This window comes from Brassica rapa, chromosome A06, assembly GCF_000309985.2.
Source record: "Brassica rapa cultivar Chiifu-401-42 chromosome A06, CAAS_Brap_v3.01, whole genome shotgun sequence".
Taxonomy (NCBI): Eukaryota; Viridiplantae; Streptophyta; class Magnoliopsida; order Brassicales; family Brassicaceae; genus Brassica; species Brassica rapa.
This window is the reverse complement of record NC_024800.2, coordinates 26,308,815-26,324,048: the sequence shown is the minus strand read 5'-3', so window position 1 is coordinate 26,324,048 and position 15,234 is coordinate 26,308,815. Positions and strand designations below refer to the sequence as shown.

The following is a 15,234-nucleotide window of genomic DNA, read 5'->3' as shown; positions in this document are numbered from 1 at the left end:
CAAGGGGAATACCTTTCTCTAAATAAATTCCTCCAAAACTCAACATAAACAACATCTTCTTGTTTCCAAAGAGAAGACCATCCTTTTGACAAAACGCTTGTAGCTGCAGCCTCTTTTGTTGGAAAGCAATGACAAAATCTTCACCAATAAATCATCAGGCAATTCACTGAGATTTCTCATATTGAAAGATTAATTGCACACACAAACCTTCCTCCTGAACCCTCCTAATACACAAGAGACTATTATAATTATTATCGTTTTACTGTATGAAAATCAAATCAAGTTTCGTGCCAAACCTTCTTTCTGCAAAGTAACCTAATTCACAGACTTTATTCCTCTTGCAAGAAAGCTGGATACGTTGAGTAACTTTATACATATATATATATGGGAACAAAAAAAATTGGATGAGTTATTTGGGCTTGAAACAGGGCAATATTAATAAAAAAAATTAAATTGGAGATGCGGGGATCGATCCCCGTACCTCTCGCATGCTAAGCGAGCGCTCTACCATCTGAGCTACATCCCCTTTGATGCTGGAATGGTTTGATTATTCAAAACAAATGAAAGCTAAACGATAGCTTGAGAAGAAAAAGATCATATGGCTTTGAACAGCCGACAAACAAACGGCAAACTTACAGTTTTGTATATTTCTGCTTTGTGTTATAAAGATATTTCAGCTTAGAACTCTTTCCTTGCAGGTCTTTTAACTTTTACCAAATATTCTATCTTGGCTCATTCGCAATGGCAATTAGGTCCCTCTTCCATTTTTCATCTCCTTCAAAACTATACTAGAAGCAAAAACAAATTTGTAAGAAAGTTGTAAAGTAGACAAAATATTCGTACATTGACTAGTTTATGAACACACAATATGTAGAAACAGATCTTTACTTTACATAATCAATCAAGCAGTAGGAGGAGATGAATTCCATGTTTATCGATCTCTTCAGCACGATTGAAATGAAACCATGATCCAAACTCTAGCATGTTTTTTTGTGTTACCTTAAAGATGCTTAGGCGTAATGGTCTATCCGGATTCCGTCTCTAAAGTTTAAGGTAAGTGTGTATGCAAAAACTCAATTGATCTCGTGATGTAAACCGATCAACTTCACTGAACCAAAGGCAGGAGACGGGGTTTAGGATTGGTGTATAAGCCCTTGCAATAAAAGAACCTTCAGGTACACGTCTAACAACAAAATGAGGAGGGCTAGATGGAGAGACCGCTAGAATTCTCATGCTTTAAGAACATTTGCCCAAAGACCGGCTCTAATTCAAAATCAAATAAGAGCAAAACATACCAAAGGATGAAAAGACCAAGAGACCTTAGCCTTTGAGATTGCTTATCCTTTGCATGATCAATATGAGATAAATAAATGAGTTACATATATACATGCGGAGAGATCCATCACATATAATTCACAGTGGAAAACTGGAAAACTCAGTTACACGAAAAACATAATATATATTTCAGTATTTCACAATCCTAAGTAAAATCACCAAGCTAAAGTCTTTGAAAAAGTACTAAAAAAATACACCAAAAGATCGTAGAAAGAATATTTCAGTGTGTCTTTCTCAACTCCTTTATGCTGAAAATGATAACTTTTCTATGGGTATATGTATTCTTCCTTTGCACTCAGTACACGATTGGTCTTTGAGAAAAGATATCAAACTAACAAAGCCCATTTTCTCTGGTAGAGGAGGAAGATCTCTCTCTAAGCAAAAACTTGCAGCTACCTCGTTGGCAACTTTCCAAGAGGTCGGCGGAAGACTGTGATGCAACCAACTTAAAATTGTACAAAACATCCAGAGGTTAGAACAATTTTCACAAAGCTCAACAAAACCAACATCTTGTTGTTTCCAAAGAGAAGACCATCCTTTTGACAAAACGCTCGTTGCTGCAGCCTCTTTTGTTGGAAGCAATGACAAAATCTTCACCAATATATCATCAGGCAATTCAATGAGATTTCTCTTATTGAAAGATTGCACACAAACCTTCCTGAACCCTCCTAACTCACAAGAGACTGTGATTATTATTATCGTTATCGTTTTACTGTTTGAAAATCATATCAAGTTCCGTTCCACAAACCTTCCTTCTCTTCTGCGTGACGGTGAAGTAAAACCCTAATTCACAGAGACTTTTATTCTTTTGATTTCTCTTGCAAGGAAGTTCGATACGTTGAGTAACTTTACACATATATGGGAACAAAAAGAAAATGGAAGAGATAGTTGGGCTTGAAGCAAAGACCGGTAAGCCGACGACAGAATATTCGGGAACAAAATTATTGGAGATGCGGGGTATCGATCCCCGTACCTCTCGCATGCTAAGCGAGCGCTCTACCATCTGAGCTACATCCCCATTGTTTTTAAATATAATTGATTATATATAGCATACCGCTTAAGAAAAGAGGAGAACCCAAAAAGAAGATTTGGCTTTGAACTTAATTACAGTGTTTTTAAAACCAAACTGGAAACTGAACCGGATAATTTTTACATCACGGTTCAATATGGTTCGACCGGATCAAACATAGTTCAATAATCTGTTTTAATATATTTCTAGTGTATAAATTTAAAAATAATGTGAGTAAATATGATACATAATTAAATATAAATAAATTTAACCCATAAAATATTATAAATATAAACTAATTTTACGTTTATATGGATGGTTTATAAATTTTGATAGTTTTAATGTTTTTATCAGTTTAATAACTCCGAGATTCAATCCGTTGATTAGTTCATAGTCGAACCAGTTATAAGATCCAATCCGGCTATGTAACCGGGTTCATGGTCGAATCTGGTTCAACCATTGGGTCGGTCTGGTTTTATAAACACTGGCTCGCCCTCGACGGTTGTGTATATAAGGAAAGCTTAATGGCTTATACATTTCTCGGCCTTTTGGCTAAGATCAAGCAGTGGCGGAGCTAGTGCTTTGTGAGGGTGGTCATGTGATCCACATAGATTTTCATTAAAAAAAAACAAGTTTTACTTGACCCACATGGATTTTCATTAAAAAAACAAGTTTTACTTGTATTTTGAAAAGAAAACAACTGAAAAATGTTACTAATTTAACACACTGACCCATATAACATATGTTTGTTATGTAATATGACCCCTGTGAATTGATTAGCTGGCTCCGCCACTGAGATCAAATGTAGTATATGTTTTTATTAAATTAATATCAATTAAGATAGCTTCTATCAGGGTTTTTGGGGTTTCTGAGAGTTGTCAATGTCTTGCATGCTACATAGGCCGACTCAGCCCACCGATTACATAGTATAATTTTCATATAGAACTTTTTAAAGTCCAACTATAAAGCCCATAATGTTTTGTTAAAACCAGCCAAGCATATGTTTTAGTGTTTGCATGCATAGACAACCGGTCCTTGTGACAGAGGCTCAAAAATATTTTTGGAGTTGCTTGGTAGAAAACCGCTCCAGTTAACGTAAATTCTCAAAAACAGTCAGTACCTTATTTAGAACTAGTGGTATTCCGGCGCTACGCGCCGGGTTTGTATGTTTTATTTTTACATGAATTTACAACTGACTATGATGTCATTCGTACTTTGTTGTATAAATAGAATGGTTTTGCTTGCCAATCAAGTGGTGTTTTTAAAATTTATGTTGAATTATGGCCCCCCAAATTTAGGTAGCTGGGCGTCGTATATCGTTGAGGTTTTGACGTTAGTTTGTGGACTTCTGGTTGAGTTGAGTTGTTGCTTTTGTTAATAAGAATGAAAACAATTGAGTTAGGACATTATGTTTATGGAGTTTATTTAATTTTTATGGGCCTTACCATAAAGAGTGTGTATCGATTCATATTTCTGAAAAATGCTGGACCTTTGAGTATTATATGTCATATTGAAGAAATTGTTATATAAGAATTTAAAAAAAAATAAAAAAAATTAAGTCGGTTGTTCAAAGAAGATGAAATAACGTTTTTTTTTTAAATTGATTTATTATGATATTACAATTAAGATAAAATAAAGTCTATGCTTTCAAATAGTTTTGCTTCTGAAATTAAAGTTTACTCTTTTTTAAAAAAATTTAAAATTTTGCAGCTTTTCATCTAAGTCTCAGTTTCCTTCTATACTTAACCATGTGTACAAAAAGTGAAATCGAAGCTAACTCAAAGTACCATTCTCATATTTCAATTAAATGTCAGCTTCTTTGGCTGCGGCAGCAGTATCAGCAACAACAACAGCTATAAAGTGCGTCACTGTTTGCGATGGAGTTGTGGGCTAAACTTGTCTTCTTATCTCCTACTCAAGTACTCATGCAACACTTCCCCAACTATATCCATCTCTCTCTCTCTAGTGAACTGTCTTTTTACTGGCTTTTGTTGGTGAATGTTGTCCTTGTTATTACAGGACTATATATGTTCCAGCAGTGTTCGACAATATCTATGCAAATGATGTAGTCAATGGCAAAACTGTCAATATTGGTCTTTGGGATACTGCTCGTAAAAAAAATTCGTCACTTCAGTCTTGTTCATCTATCAGGTTTGTATTCTCAGCATTGTGTCAAATTCTAATCTTTTGATCCTTTAGGAGAAATGATGACTTTGTTTCTCAACAATCTAGAAGTTTCTAGGTATTTTAAAAAGAATGGATCTTTACTCGTAACCCTCGTCTTTGTCAACCATCATATGATATAAAAACAAAATTGCTTCCTGAATTCATGATTAGAGTTCATTCATGTTTTTAAAAACTATTATCAGACAGATTATGAATCTTGGGCAGTATCTTTGGTGTTCTTTTATGACTATTGTGGAGTATCTTCTTTGGTATTTTATTATATTACAGGTCAAGAAGATTGCAATAGAGTGATGGTAAGAGAGTGGAGAAGATAAAAACAAAACCTACCTTTTCATCAGTTATGAGTATCTAGAGGCCCTTTAACTCACCACCATTTGAAGTTATGCGTTCTGAGAACAATGGCCGGATTCAAGTCTAAAAGCAAGAGGTTGAGAAGTTTTCATCGCTAATTACTGTCTTTGTGACTCACAAATTGTGAGTGACAAAATAGTAAAGAGGCTGTTCGAGTGATTGAATTCTTTGATTGAATATTTATAAAATCAAATTAGAGAAAATCGAAGGAGCAAGAGCTAGAGATTGAGCACGTAGAGGGTGCATTGAATAAAACCTAGTGGGCGAAATGGATCATTGGTGTTTAAGGCAGCATTAATTCCTTTGAATGAATGCATCTGCTGACGGTTACACCACCGGGTCGTCGGAGTGGTTCAGAGGAACAGATGGACGCCACAAGCGAGTCGTCGTTGACGAAAGCCTTTCATTAAGCGAGGCTTTTCATTAATATATCTTGGGCTTCCATAATATATATATTTTTTTCTTTCGGCAACCATACCATTTCATTAAACCCAAACTGGCATATAAATATTACAATACAAAGAGGAAGCCCAAATTAAGATTACAGCCCAATAACAATTTTAGTGATCTACACGTGTAAAAAAAAAAAAAAGCTAAAGATCTCGACTATCTCATTTCCGACGAAATCACCACCGTAATCCTTTTTTTTTTTGTCAAACCACCACTGCAATCCTAGTTCCAGTTCTAGAACTGAACATCATCCATGGTGCTTGAAAAAACTTCAATAATCGTCGCTTGAGCCTATCATATTTTACTCGCTTGCATTGCTTATTAGAAACCTACGCCTATAAACGCCCAATTAATTGAAAATCTAAAATCTACCACCGTAGAATAAGAACTCGGAGAGTCGGCCTAGGTATTTGTTAAAGCGTCGTCAGAACACGACCAGAACTTCAAGTCTTCATATTCCAAACCGAACGGACCACAATGTCTTGAAACCTCACCCAAGGAATACCTACACTCGAATTCGCCTTACTGAAAAGTGAGGATTTATAATCACAAGGGAGGTGAATCAAGCATCAGTGATAAGAAAGATCTAATCAATCAATCGGGGATAACCCGCCATTGAAATCGATTGCTAGGAAAGAGTATTATTCTGGATCTTGTTTGAGTTGAACTAAACATCGCAGAAAGGTACGACGTTTATAGTGGAGGCTTCAGCCGGTGGTTATGGTGGAAAACGAAGCAGTTGAATGAATGCAAGTGGGCTGAGTGGAGTAATCAAAGAAAACTCAAGAGTAATGAACAAAGTTATGGAAGGTGATACGTTACAAAGAGCTAGACGGCGTTCATAATTTTGGTGAAATCTCATCATCGAGGAAGACGGGAGACAAACCTAATGGGTGTCTAATAGGCTCAATGTATGGGTTTACTCTAGCTATTATAATAAAAGCCCAGATCACATTCTTTTTAAGAGAAGCTTTAAAAGCGTTAGAGAGAAAAATTGCAGGATTCTAGTATTGTGACACGTGGTGCAATTTGCCCATATCTCTTTGATGAGCTGGATAGCCTAATGAGAGAGACAACTCTCCTTTATATATAAAGATTGAAGATATAATTAATATGCTACTGACTGGGAGTTGTACTTTTGGAACTATGAGAATATGGTTTAAAATCTCTTAACTAATTGAGTAAATCTTTAAATATAAATACAACTTGGTGATAACGAAGATGTAGCGGAGTGTGAAGCAGGTGGTGGTGATGGTGGTGGCTCTTCTTCCAAAAAAAAAATAAACGTACGAAAACATAGACTCAACTGTTCTACCTTTGGTTGCTTAACGCCTCCAAAGATGATTGATAGCTTCAATAAAATAAAGACGTTTGATCTTAGATCAGTTGGAGGAGCTCAAAGCAGCAACGCTCCCAAGTGAAGACATCCAAATCAGCGATGGAGATCAAGACAAAATTTTCAGTTGCAGCGGTAATTCTTAATTAATCCAATAAAGTTTATCCATTTGCAGAAATGGATCATAACAAAACAGTCGGAAACAAGGTGGTGCGAAAATAGTAGCATTTTTAAATCGTAGTTAGAATTAATGTTGTGTGAATGAAATTGAGTGTGTTGCAGTAAATTAGCATGTACTTTCACATCATCCAATACAATGCATTTCTTCAGCCCATCCAGGTGACTCAGGGGCTGATATGTCGTGTTCACACGTAAAGCTAGAAGAAAAAAACTATCGAGGCCTGACTTATGGCAATATGTCTTGGAATATTATGATACTGCATGCACATAAGTGTACATAAATATGTCTTGGACTCATTTATAACGTGCAAATGAACCATGTTAAGCTTCTATATAAAAATCTCTATTTGTTTTACTAATTCAAGTCAATACTATCAAGTTAGGAACATGTCCAACATAAAGAAATCTAATTACATTTAGAAACTACATTTATATTCTATATATTTTGTAACCCCTGCAAATATATATTTTTAAATTAGTCTAACATATGCCAACAAATTTAACTTTTATATAATGCATAAAAATATAAAGATGATGTTGTGAGATAAGAATGTACACACAAAATTTAAAATAAAAGAATTGACAAATTATATATATTATTTTAAAAAAAAATTTATATAATAACTTAATAATATAAATCATAATCAAAAATACTATTCGTATCACATTTGTATTAACCGAAAAATTCGTGCTTTTGAAGCACGGATCAAAATGTAGACTAATATAGCTCCTAATTTTTATTTAAAAATTAAATTTCTAAAAAAAAAAAGATTAAAGACAGCTATCAAGTCTGTTTAAAAAATATAGTGGTTTGTTCTTGCACCAGAATCTTGGTTATGCAATTCAAAATCTATTATGTTGTTTTGTAACTTTTCTTCTTAAAACAGAGACAAAGAGTAATGAACAAAGACAATTATGAACTCTTATTGTCAGATTGTTTGTTTTTTTTTCTCTCGCTTCAATTTGATGACTGTAACTAATTATTTTAATTCACACAAAATTTTCATATTTTAAACGTATCACATTAAATATAAAAATCTTCAATAGATTATAATACCTAAATGTTCTTCTCGATAGACAATAATATCAGAAAGGCAAGTAGCACATCTCCTGCCACAATCACCGGCGGCAATCACTGAAAGTTCAAAAAAATCTTTTGTCTCATCAATACAAATCAACAAAATATACGAATAAATTCAGTAACATTGCATATTTGATACAAACCGGTTAACAACCTCAGCTCCACATAACATTCACATCATCTTCCACTCAGAAATTTGCAACGAGAAGAAAGGCGGATACAACTATTACGTGTAAGTTACTCAATCAGTGGATTTCCACATTTCAAGATCTCTCTCTTTCGCTGACTCATTTTCTAATTATTTCTTTCGTCAAAGGGTCGTTTTCCTCAACATGATGGTCAAATCAAACCACAATGATCCTCCACCTGCTGGAGGTAAATCAAAATTACAACTTTACTGTGCGTTTATAGAATTCTCGAACACATACGAACCCAATCACCCCTCTTTGGAATCCAAGAAATCATTTGTCTAAAATTCGGACAGAACATCTTAACTATTAAGTGCAAAATTAAGGGTAGAGATAGTTTGATCTGGTAGGTTATACTTTGAAAGTAACACAACAAAACCTTAGTATTAAATTCTCGATCAATTTATCTGGTTTTTCGTTCATAAGTTTTTTTCAACGGGCCTTTTTTCCATGTAATTCATAAAATTTCTAATTAGTTTATTAATGAAAGACCTAAACACACTTTTAAAAGATTATGTTCAAATTCAAAACACCATAATGCTAAACAATATCTCAATTACGAAGTTCTTTTACATATTTTTAATTTTCAACACGTTAATTTAATTTCCATTATTACAGAAAACCACTTTACACAACCAAAAATATCAACTCCCCTCTACTTTTACATCTCTATCGATTGACTTCCAACTATATTCGCATAAAAAAATGAACAATCAATCTTAAAAAACTTAGTGTCATATATTCATTCTTATAATTACTTTAAATCTATTTTAACAACAACCAGAAACAGCCACAACTATAATCATATACAAATTTTAACTTCATCCAATATCCGCGCGTAGCGCGGACACGATCCTAGTGTGAATAGAAGCTGATCAATATATTGTTTAGGATGGGCGATGACTTACACAAGCTACATGTTTATGTGTAATATTTGGTTCATAAAAAGCAATAATATTTAGTAGTAAATGTTTGAGATGCTGATGAAAGCACATATACTCGCCAAAGGAACCTACACAATTTGTGTGTGATTCCAGACGTTTTGTTAAGAAGAAAGAATTTGTTGCTGCTATCAATGATTCTCCTTTGTTTACAAGTACTTTGCATCCTTTTTACAGGTCTAATCCTTTTGATTAATGATGAGAAGGTTTTTATGGATCTACATCAGCAAGCGGGGATAGCTCAGTTGGGAGAGCGTCAGACTGAAGATCTGAAGGTCGCGTGTTCGATCCACGCTCACCGCACAAACTTTTTTTTTTCAAAAAAAAACATTATGGATCTCCAGCTTGTTAGGTAACCAAAGGCTCATCTACCTTTCATTTGTTAACTTCTATGATATTGTCATATGATCTTTATTCTTTTCTCTCCGTGGAAGGTGCCAGTAACTAACACACTCCATAGAGAACTTCAGAAATCTTAGTTTTACTGTCTTGTGGCCATTTTGTTTTCAATAGGTTGTAGCTTCAATACAGGTCATAACATAAATTCCTGAACTAATGCAGGTAGAGACCACACAAGACTCTTCTCCTTTCTCATGTGGCTCTTTGGGAACAGCTCTTATAATAAAACAGTGAATGTTTCACCACGAACTCCGAAAGAATTAAAAATAACTTCTCTTAGACATTCTTTGTCATGTGGGATTGGATTCTCCTTACCTACTTGCCTTACATGGCCAACAAAGAAACCAAACTCGAGTATTATTTTTTTTGTGTTCTGCCTTTGTTTAACTCAAAATGTCTTCTTGCTCTTGTTGTTCTTTTCTCTACCACATATGGAGACTTGAGTAGTCAGATCACGTTTTGATTTCTCAATTTAGCTCCACTATTTTATAAGAAAATAAGTGATGTCTCAATTATTTCCCCATCTCTTTTGAGAAAAATACAAATTTACAATACTTATCTTCATCAAGATATTCTTGGTTTTTAATCAAACCCATACTGTATTTAGCTTTGATGTCTGGGATCATCATCTTTCTTTCATCCATGTAGCTTCTTGAAATCTTAATTTTCTCTTTTGAAGGGAAGGTTCAATGGAGTGTGGATAAGATCACTTTGGGTAAATTCAGTCTTTTCAGGTTATGAGTTGGCTACAAAGACATACATCTGATTTGCATTTATTATCTTAGTAAGGAAGGCCCTCCCTTTGGTTCTTATCTCACATTACTTCATACCTATTTTTCAATCAAACAGTTAAGGTTCTTTGTCTTCTTTCCCTTTATCTCAAACACGCATGTCCATCAGGACCATGATCTTAGATATGTTAGGTAAGATGACACTTTCATTGAATATTGATTCAAGTTTACTAATTAATACTTTGTGACAAACTCTTGAAGGCTTAAGACAAAACTTGTATCTCTATATTTTAAGACTAAATCCAAAAATAACAAAACGTGGTAGGGACATTTTTTGCTAATTGTGTAATCATTTTGCTTCATTATGTATGTATTTTTAACTGAGAAGAATGTTGTATTAACTTTCTAACCACACGTCACTTTTTGAGTATGCTTTTGTTAGGGTGCAAAGAGAGGAAGATGACCTTATATGATCAAGACGAAATCAATAAGACATTATATAAAAAATTTACAAATCTTCTCTCACTCAATAGCCATTACAGATAAGAAGAGGATATCATAGATTGAAATCTTTTTTTTTTTTAACTTTCTGTGCAATCAATACTGACTGTACAGAAGAGATGATGGTGTATGAGTAATGGAGCTGTTGCTGACCCTTCTTCGTGTTTCAAAACTCTTAGGTTTAGTAGTCTCCATTGGGAACCTCGGGACATAACTCATGGATGTCTTGTTCATGCTACTTCTTCTGTCTGAATCACTAGAAACCATAACAGATTTATGACTCTTGCAGCTCAAGAAACCACCCTTTCCGCTGCTACTTGATTTCTGCCTCTGCGGTGCGTTTTTATCGATGTAAGTATTAGTAGGGATCTGAGGAATCTGTGAAGATCGGTTTCTTCTTACAGGGCTTGTTGCACATTCTGACATAACAGAGAAATCTGCTGCACTTGCTGTCACTATGCTCCACTCTATGCTAACTTCACTTGGAGCATAACATGTAGGTGAAGCCGGATCGCTTCCTTGCCTTCCAAGAATAGGTTTTGGTTTCCCTGTAAGATTTTCTATCTCGAAAAGATCCGAGCTGGAATCACTCTTTGTGTCTTCTTCCTCTATTCTTGATTCCCATGGAGGTAATGTGAGCTTCTTCTGAACAAAAACCCTCTTCTCAATGTGTAGAGGAGAACCAAACACTTCAGGAGCCTTCCTCTGCACCAACTCTTCTTGCTTCTGAATCTTAACTGAGATCTTATCATCGACATCGACTGAGTTCTCATCAGTACACACGCATTTACACCTTAGGTTTGAGATAAAACTCTTCTTACTATTGTTCACCTTTGGAATGTGATCACTATTGTGTTTCTTCTCCTGCAAGGAACTGTTGCAGCTATTAACCAATTTGTTCTGAAGTAATATGCTCTGACTATTCCAGCTTGAGTCAGAGCGGACACTCGGAGTTCCAGTAGACCTCTTCTCGCTCTGCTTGGAATCAACAACGAATCTCTCAACTTCTGTGTTTGCCAGAGACAGAACACTAGAACTCTGGTCTGAATCCATGTCTCCGTTGAAGTACTTCTCAGCTCCAAACACACCAATCTCTGGATCTTCCGGAGCTTTCTTCACCATGTTCGTCTTATCGCCAAGCTCCTGAACTTCTTTTGTCATGTTTAGGGGTTCGCATGGTTCTATGGGCTTCATGGTTGTGGTAACAGCTTCTTCCTTGCTTCTCAAGTAAGAAGAAGAAGACGGGACAGAGACACTGAGACTGTGATTGTTGGTGTTCTTAGTGAAATCAAAAGATGTTTTTGGTGTTGAAGAAGATGATGGTGTTAAGATCACCATTTTTTTTTGTGTGTTGCTTGATTTTCTTCTTGTTTTTTTCTTGCTTGTCTGTGAATTAGATATAAATAAGGAAACAAGACAAAAGTGTTGAAAGCTGGTTTCTTCGAAGCTTATGTGTCCTGATAAGTGTGATTGGGTTCCACTTTGAGTTATTGGCCAGTTTGTTGCATGTGAATTGATGAAGATTAAATATCTCTCGTGAATAAATGTTTGTCAATCCTTTATATCATGAAGGAATACTAGAGAGATAATGTTACCTCGTGACTTCAATGGTGTTTATTCTTTACTTTTTTCTCTTAACATTCCAAACACTATTATACGGACAACGCTTTGAAGATTTCAATTACAATTTCAAAATCTAAATAAACAGATTCTGCAACCATTCAGGATTTTCATTAAACATCAAAAAGAACACATCGTACTAATATAAATCTTAATTTACATATTGCGAAGAATACATGATATATATATATTCATGTCGACTGATAGTCGTGCAAATTATTTAAGACGGATCGATTACGGATGCATGATAAGTTGATAACTCATCAGACACAACCCAATGGAAAGCTAAACTAGAATGCAGTTTAACTATAAACTACCTAGTTAATGATTAAACCTGCTTGATGCTTACGATAAGATAATTAACCAACATAAAACGATACTGTATGCAGCCCCTAACTTGCAAATGCAGCTCTTAGTCGTACAATATTATGCTCTTAAGTCTTAAATCTTTGATAAACATTCACACAGATAAAATATGTCATTTAAAATGTCAAGATTTTGGACACAGTGGTGAAGCCATGCATGCTAGGGGATTGAGCTGTAAGTGGATCTGGATTAACTCGGATTTTAATTCCTATTTTTCATTTAAGAGAAGTAAAAGAAAAAACTAGTGGATGTAAGAGGAGCAAAAATACAAAAAAAAAATAGGAAGCACGAGGGATGTACGTATTTTGTTGCATGGGGAGATATTGACAAAGACTATCGAGTTGGGTTTTCTTAAAATAATAGTATTCAATGTAATAATTTGTTGTATAATTTATGTGATATATATTAAGAAATACATTGGATTGTACCTTGTGATATCAAACATATCATAAAGCAATTATTGTGTATTCTTTTTTGAAACATATCGATATTATCCCTTATATACTAAAGCACAAGTCACACGGTCAATCAAATTTTGACATTTGACAAGTAATTTATAATTAAAAAAACAAATATAAAAAATTCAAAAAACATCCGTAATTTTATTTATTGTTTGCTATATAAAATAGAAAAATTCCTAATATTTCTCAACTATGTATCCACGATCTTCTGACTTTTGAAACTGCTAATATTTTCTAGAAAACTAACGATACTATGAATTTATGTCAAAATAATAAAATTTTAAATTCCTTGCAACTACTCCTTTGGTTCTCAGTATCTACGATTCTACCCAGATATATTAAAAAATTCTAATGATCATATCCATACATGTTCCAAACAAAAAAAAAATCATATCCACACTCCCATATTAACAATTCTAGATCCGAGTAAAAATATATTCTGGCAAAACGATTGCGCAACAATAGTTGTAAAAAACATTCAAGGTAGGAGATGAAGGTTAAGCCCAGGTTTGTGAAACTACAAACCCCTATTCTTTTTGCTTAGTAAAATTATTTTCAATGAATCTTTATTTATATCCTTTTATTTTATGCTCTCTAGACATGGCAAAAACTGCATAATGGTTAGAAACTCTAAAGCAACATGTTTAGAAGAGATTTCCCCTAAAATTTGTTATTTCATATATAACTCTCATTGGGAAGAGATTTCGGTCAACAGTTTAGAAACTCTAAAGCAACATGTTTTTCTTATATATCTATGTGTTATTATTATTTTTAATTATATAATCAAATAATTTTGAGAAATTTATAATAATCCTAAGTTTGAGAGATTGTCCACTTATAATGGTCTAATTACTATTAAACATAACCTTCACAATATAATATATTTCTATTGTAAATTATATAATTCAAAAATAACATTTCTGTTAATTTTAAAAACAAAACAACGCCCGTGCATTAGCACGGGAGATAATCTAGTATTTTATAAATGTTATAACACAGTTTCCTTGACTGGTCATTTATTAAAATATAATATCGATATGTTTCAAGACATGATTCCATTCACCCTGATATATTACAAATGATTCCATTCACCCTGATATATTTTTTAACTTAATATATATTTATTGACGAGCATATATATTAGTAAATTAAGTAATGGCTCGTAACGAGGAGAATCCAATGGCAGGAGCAGGACAAAGTTCTCTGGAGTCTCTTATGCAACGGCCTGTTCCAGTTCCTCCACCTGGTAGCTATCCGGTTCCTAATCAAGAACAGGCTCGTGGAGACCATGATGGTGGTTTTGACTATAACTTTGGGAACTTATCAATCAAGGATAAGAAATAACAGATTGAGATTACAAGGAACAGCTTCGAGTTGCTCTCTAGCATGTTGAACACTGAAGGCAAGCCGAATCACAGAGAGGTAATTAATCTCACAATTTCTATGTGTGATTTTGTTACTTCCTTGAATAATTCTTTTGAGTCTGGAATCTAGATTGAAAGGACAAAGATAAGTAATGGTGTTTATTGTATATTTGTATATGTTATGGTTACAGGACGAGCTAACGGTAAGCCTGATGGAGAAATGCAAGCAGTCACAGCCGTTGATTCAAATGATCATAGAGAGCACAACAGACGACGAGAGTGTTCTTTTTGAGGCTCTGCATCTGAACGATGAGCTGCAACGCGTTTTATCGCGGGAAGACTGATGAAACTGAGAAGAAGGCGTCCGTGGTGGACCAAGAATCATCGGGTCCAAAACCAACAGAAGAAGAAGAGCTAGCTTGTGAAACAAAAGGATGAACATCCAGGTGAAACACCAGGATCTTCCAACAAGACTGGTAAAGAAGATAAGCAGCAGGTGAAAATAGAACTCGGGTTATCCAGTGATGAAGATGAGAAATGAGCAAGTCTAATACGACATGGTTATCAGAACGTTGGGGGAAAGTTTCTTGTTCTTTTGATGTTTTCTTCTGAAATGTACTTTAGACTATACATTTGTGGAACCTTTGTTTAGCTTCATTTTCTTTTTTATTGACATCACAACACCGTAGGTGAATCTTCACCCGACACCCTATGTATTCTCATACATGTTTTGT

General features: G+C 34.5%; 1 protein-coding gene, 3 non-coding genes and 1 pseudogene across 4 annotated transcripts; 2 read left to right on the top strand and 3 right to left on the bottom strand.

The window, feature by feature from the left end:
* Positions 1–454: 454 nt before the first annotated feature.
* TRNAA-AGC lies at positions 455–526 on the bottom strand. Its single transcript has one exon. It is a non-coding gene; the product is annotated as a tRNA-Ala (tRNA).
* A 1,754-nt stretch (positions 527–2,280) lies between these two features.
* On the bottom strand, positions 2,281–2,353 carry TRNAA-AGC. The gene has a single exon. It is a non-coding gene; the product is annotated as a tRNA-Ala (tRNA).
* A 6,935-nt stretch (positions 2,354–9,288) lies between these two features.
* On the top strand, positions 9,289–9,361 carry TRNAF-GAA. Its single transcript has one exon. It is a non-coding gene; the product is annotated as a tRNA-Phe (tRNA).
* Positions 9,362–10,656: 1,295 nt separating this feature from the next.
* On the bottom strand, positions 10,657–12,256 carry LOC103875458 (protein PHYTOCHROME KINASE SUBSTRATE 1). The gene has a single exon (XM_009153980.3). It carries the CDS (start codon positions 12,025–12,027, stop codon positions 10,786–10,788), a length of 1,242 nt encoding a protein of 413 aa, XP_009152228.1. The 5' UTR covers positions 12,028–12,256; the 3' UTR covers positions 10,657–10,785.
* A 290-nt stretch (positions 12,257–12,546) lies between these two features.
* On the top strand, positions 12,547–15,205 carry LOC103827841 (annotated as a pseudogene).
* Positions 15,206–15,234: the final 29 nt, after the last annotated feature.

What these genes read in the sequence shown, in the direction of transcription:
- LOC103875458 (XM_009153980.3), bottom strand. Translation starts at nt 12,027, where the DNA reads ATGGTGATCTTAACACCATCATCTTCTTCAACACCAAAAACATCTTTT.